A 5883-nucleotide genomic window follows, 5' to 3' on the forward strand; every position below is an offset into this window, starting at 1 on the left:
ACACAGGTAACTTCCTTCTATTCTTTACACATTAAACAAGCATTACTTAATCCTAATCTTAATACTAAAATAGGAATTTTGTCAACTTAGTAAAGTTGGATGCTTTGTTTTTCAAATTACAATACCTAGTAATATCCAACTTTTCTTACATATGAACTTAAAACAAATTCTCCTTTTACTTGTACGAAATAAAGGTGATTTTCTGTTCAATTTTAGTTAACTTAAGTTTCAGTATTGAACAGCTTAAACAGTCTCAATCTTTGGCATTCATCTTTATAGTCCGGATCCCACCAGTGTCGAAAATGACGTACAGTAACCGAAGTCCCATTAAATTCGTTCAATTTTTGGCAAAGATCACACACGTATGACCTGGGACGCACTTTGTAGTAATAATACTTTTTCCAGTCTAAGAAATATTCATACATGTCCGGGTTTCTTATTAAGTAGTCGACAAGGGCTACCAGTTTTGGCATGCTAAACGTTTGAGCGTTTATGTAGGAGCCAGGAGGCAGGAAACTGAAATAAAAATTAGTTTATTAGAATCAGATTTAAAATTTTTAAGGATTTTCTTGAAAAAATCAATAATTTTGATTACAGCTTTCGTGACACATACTAAATTAATGATTTTGTTATCGGCTTACTCACGTAACTATTTGACGAGGAACTTGACTGGTTTTAAGCCATGCTAGATGCTCATATTAGTCATTAGTCATCTAGAAACTATTAAGAAACTAGTCGTGTTCCTCGTTAAAAAGTTACGAGAGTAAGCCGATAACATAATAATTAATTTATTTTGCATTGTTAGAATTCGAGAAATTAATGAATTTCTCTAGCTTTCTTTGGTTATTAATAAAATTTGGATTATTTTTCCGTTATCTGCTATTTTCTTTAACTTAACAATTCAATTAACAGTAACAGTAATGTTGTAGATTAAGTTTATTGTTTTGCACTCCTTTTTAAACGCACCTGTGATTCCTCTAGTGTTGCGGGTGTGCATGGGCTTACCATCAGGTGACCTGTCTGCTCGTTTGCCACCTATCCCAATTACTATCCCATTAAAAAAAGTGTATATATAAAAAAAATAAACTTACTTGGAATAATCATTTGGACCAAGAACAATAGGTATCGCCAGGTGTGACATTGCACTAACCATCACTTCAGTCACGTAATCTTCTGTCAAATATTCTTCTACAACTATTTGGAAGAAGTAATCCTTCTCTAGCATCTTATAACATTTAAGTGCACTACCACCAGGACACTTATTTGCACTACATGGCCCATAAATGTCCAAAGTATAATTGTATCGAGACAATTCATATCTAAACTCCCTTATATAATCTTCATGTTTTGATTTTAGTCTGCACTTAGTCAGAATCCATGCCACCGCTTTGTTCTTCTGTCTGATTTTATTCGCATATTTTCGTGTTTTCTTCACTATCGTTACCCATGGCGTATTTATAGTTGGGCCTACAATTGAATGGTTCATAGTATTGTAGATGGTCAAAAATGGCTGCGGTATATCAGACGACAATTTGTAAGTCCACGTCCAGTTGAAAAAGTGCTCCAAATCATGATCACACAGTGGATACTTATCTGACGTTTCTGATGATCTGAATATGTACAACTGTTCTGGAGACCGAGTCAGGTTGAGCAAATTTACATCCATTTTAGCAACAGTGTTCAAATCAAATACCACAGCGTCGAAATCTTCATCGTTCGTCAATGTTTTCTTATTATAAGTAATATAGCAGTTTATATGTCGACATTTCTGGTCAATAAAGGTTTTCTGTCCAGGCTGAAATTCTGTCAGTCTGCTCAGTGTGGGAATCAAATTTTTGTGCTTTTTGTGGCTCCAAAAGAGTATATATTTTAAATCTGTGGGGTACCTCGTGCTGCGCCGATGGTGGACGACGTGGCTTGACATTAACACGTGTGGGAGTATCATGACGATTAAACCTACTATTCCAAATACACAACAAACTGTTATCTTCAGAAAGTTCTTCTTACAATTGCTCACGAACACCATGTCCTTTATGTGGTAGGTGTACATGCTTTTATCCTTTTTGTCCCTCATTTGTGTTAGCTCATCACTTGTCACTGTTTGCCCGTGAACTGACTAACCACAGCCACAGCGTAAGTGTATTTAGTCCTTGTTTATTTACTCAACAATCGGAAATTCTTGAATATTTCTACGAAAGGATGTTGTGTTTGATTTTTGTTTGCAAAGCGTGTGCGCAAATGGCAACACTTTGTGACGATTTAAAACAAAGTTGTAAGGAAGGAGATTCTGATTCAACGAATCACAAATAGAATGTCGTTGTGGATACGATTTGTAAACTAGTTTGGAAATCCGGAGCTGCGGATAACTTAACAGGTTACCGTGGCTCCGGTTCAAAGCAGGGGTGGTTTTTAGTCAGTAAGAGTCTGACATTCACTCTCGCCTCACCCAAGGCGGGAGAAGTAATTGGATGATTTACCCTCCGCAAAAAAAAACCTAGTTTAATTTAAATAAAGTTATAAATGTATCACGTTTGTATAAACCATAATTATTACGTAATATAACCTGCTATACAAGCGATCGCAAGTGCAATCGACGACCGACTTTTTTACTTTTTCAAAAAGTGTACTACTCTACCGTCTACTTACACTACGATATTTAACAACGTTACGCCTTTTATCCCCGAAGGGGTAGGCAAAGGTGCATCTGCACATTACGGCACGTAATGCCACTGTACAATGTACACCCACTTTTCACCATTTGTGTTATAATTCCCATGTAATAGGGGAGAGTACACTACGATATTTATTTAATTAAAAACGCTACCAATGATATGAATCACTCAATGTAAACACAGCTGATTAAGGCAAAGCACACCAATACGAATGTAAGCATACATGTACCTCAAGTTGTAACATTTCGTAATTTATGTGTTTAATTTCGCAATGTACTAGCGAAACTGGTATATGAAAAACTCGCTTAATTTATGGGTAAAAAATATTTTACGTGAAGCTTAATATTGTCGCTTACCACTGAGTTCGGCAGTGCTTTAGCCCCACGAATGATTTATTCGCCGCCCGAGTTATATTTATTTCGCATTAGGGAATGTGTGGATATTTTTGTTTTCATATCTTTTTCTGATAATTATGGATGTATGTAGTTGTGTTTTATGTGTTGTGTAAGTTTGTGTAAAAATATTTTTTGTGTTCGTTATTTTTTAGATATGTGTTTATGTTGTTTATAAACATTATTATGTTATTAAATGATAACGGGGAAGGCCTTTGTTCGGCCAGAAATCAGCTTAAATGTCAGTTTCAAAAGGACAGGTTCAATACGTTACTTATTATGTAAAACAAATTAAAACAAATCGTTTTAAGTGTGGGAGTGCTAACGGAGTGATACCACGGCCTGAAAGAACACCGACGTGAAACAATACTTGCGTTGTATGAAGAGGTTACCGATAGCCCTTCCTAATCTTCCCAATCCCCGATTCACTAACAACCCTTAAATTCCTAACCCCAAAAGGCCGGCAAAGCACTTGTAACGCCTCTGGTGTTTCGGTTGTCCATGGGTGGCGGCGATTGCTTACCATCAGGTGATCCATCAGCTCGTTTACCGGCTGATACCATAAAACATTGACATTGTAACCACGACCTCATTAAACAAAAGACAAAAATAACAAACAGAAACGACAATTAAGAACAGAAACAACAAAACCGTTTCAGATTTCAACTCGAAACAATTTATAATCATTAAGAAAACGTTGAATTTATTTGAAATACTCAAATTAAAAGGGTATTGTGTATAATGACTCGATAAACAGCGTTCATTATATAGAATCTGTGGGTAAACCGCGGATTAAGTTGAACATGGCTCAAGTCTTGCTTATTTTCTGTTGTTACGCCTCAAATTGTCGACACTTGAGTACAGATTAGCTTCGTTACCCCGCGGCGGAGCGTACCTGCTGTAGGGATTGGAACTGTCGATAAATTATTGGTGTCGATGTTTTTTTTTCTTTTGTTTGGAAAATCTGTATTAGTTATTTTGTTACGGGATTTTTGTTAGAATTTACGCAATGCTTGACTGGTTCCGTAATGGAATTAATTTAGTTTACGTATTTTGACTTTCTGATTTTTTTGCTTAGTTTTTTTTTTAAATAGGATGTGCCATATTTTAGTCGTTGTGTTTGATCGTGTCTGTGTTCAATTTTACTGCCTCTATGTGATGAGAAATTTTTTTTTTTAACTTTTCTAACCTCTAACTATATTTTTTATAATTTCTACTTGACTTTTGTTGTAGATTAAGATAAATTCTATACATGGCTAAGCGTTATTTTTAAGGACCAAACTTAAGGACAGGTGTACTTTTTCAATTTCTGTTTGCGATATCACGGGTAATAGCTATTCCTGAATAAAATGTAGGTCATTTAAAAATACGAACTCACACACATAATTTATCGACATGCCCCCATCCCTAAGTTTCCGAGTGGTCGCGTAGGAAGCGCGCGGAATAATGATTTCTTTGAGTTCCCAGTGTTTGAAGTGCACGCCATTACTGGCTCTGATACGTTTGTGTTCTGCACTTAATAGCGGATCTGAATGTCAGCCATAATTGTTTTCCTTACCTTTGTACGGTAAAAATCATGTTTACGACAATATTTTTTTTTCTTGTATTCTCTTTTTCAAGATTTTTATCTAAAATTATTATTCGAGATGCTGATAAAATTTGAATGAGGAATAATGAATGTTTTTGAAATAATTTTGTCTGTCTGTTTGTTTGTTGAAATGTGGGTGGAATTTTGTGATGAAAGAACGAAGAATGAAGGTTGTGTAGTTCTTTTGGTTATGTGGTGTCTCGCTGCAGATGAGTGACGTTGATTTTTGACTGTATAACATTCCTTGATACATACACATCAACAGCCTATAAGTGGCCACTGCTGACCAAAAGCCTCTTCTCACACGGAGAAGGTTTGAACCTTAATCATTACGCTTGATCAATGCGGGTTGGCGATTACAAACTTAAAATTAGAAATTATAACCTAGTTTTCCTAACGTTGTTTCCTTTACCATTTGTTGTCAGTGGTGTCTAGATAATCTTAGAAAATAACTCGGAAAATTTCACATTAGCTCTTGCCGCCGGTGTTGAACACGCGACCTCATACGTGATAAGTCTTAGACCTCCGGGCCCCTACGACATTTCTTTAGAACGATTCACGAATCCTAGATCCAATAGATGACCATTTGACATACCATCTATTTATATAGAAACTTAATTCAATAGTTAGCCACAAATTGTTGAGCCTATCCATTCTTGGAACACAAACTTGTATTAGCTAAATATACTTTGTCACCTGTCAATAAGGCTAGATTTAGCCAAGTAAACTAATGTTAGCTAGTAGTAGTTTGATGTTCTAGCGGTGAAAATACAAGTGTTGGACATTGGACTGAGTTGTCGGTCGAACGGTTGTAAATACCACTTCTTAGGATAAAGAGTATGAAGTAATGTTTTAATACGTAGTGTTGTTCACTTTGCCAGTGTGGTTTCAGATTTCGTGTTACTTTCAAATAGCTGTTGCTTTCCTGTTCCCGGGTCTGTCGTATAGTTGTTCAAAATAAAAAAGAAACGACGAATAGAAAGTAAAGCATACTTTAAAGTTTTTACTTCACGGTTGGGCAATTGGCCGTGCAACATGTAGCGGGTTCGATTCATGCACGGAGCAACTCTTTGTGTTTTAAAAGTTATATAAAACCTCGGAAACTGTACAACAATGATACATATTCCACATATTAAACCCAAAACCGCATGTGTCGCCATCTGCGCTATCGATTCTCAAACCACGAACTAAGCTGGATCTGTTTGATTCGCTGCGAATGTCAGCACAAAGT

General features: G+C 36.1%; 1 protein-coding gene across 1 annotated transcript; it reads right to left on the reverse strand.

The window, feature by feature from the left end:
* Positions 1-200: 200 nt before the first annotated feature.
* On the reverse strand, positions 201-2283 carry LOC118271141 (alpha-(1,3)-fucosyltransferase C). Its single transcript, XM_035587087.2, has 2 exons — positions 1092-2283; positions 201-516 (listed from the first exon to the last, which is right to left on the reverse strand). Exons 1-2 carry the CDS (start codon positions 2072-2074, stop codon positions 222-224), a joined length of 1278 nt encoding a protein of 425 aa, XP_035442980.2. The 5' UTR covers positions 2075-2283; the 3' UTR covers positions 201-221.
* Positions 2284-5883: the final 3600 nt, after the last annotated feature.

Source organism: Spodoptera frugiperda, chromosome 9 (assembly GCF_023101765.2).
Source record: "Spodoptera frugiperda isolate SF20-4 chromosome 9, AGI-APGP_CSIRO_Sfru_2.0, whole genome shotgun sequence".
In the NCBI taxonomy this organism is placed as follows: domain Eukaryota; kingdom Metazoa; phylum Arthropoda; class Insecta; order Lepidoptera; family Noctuidae; genus Spodoptera; species Spodoptera frugiperda.

What these genes read in the sequence shown, in the direction of transcription:
- LOC118271141 (XM_035587087.2), bottom strand. Translation starts at nt 2,074, where the DNA reads ATGAGGGACAAAAAGGATAAAAGCATGTACACCTACCACATAAAGGAC. An exon ending in GGTCCAAATGATTATTCCAA is followed by an intron (nt 517 to 1,091) that starts GTAAGTTTATTT and finishes TTTTTATTTCAG; the next exon opens with TTTCCTGCCTCCTGGCTCCT.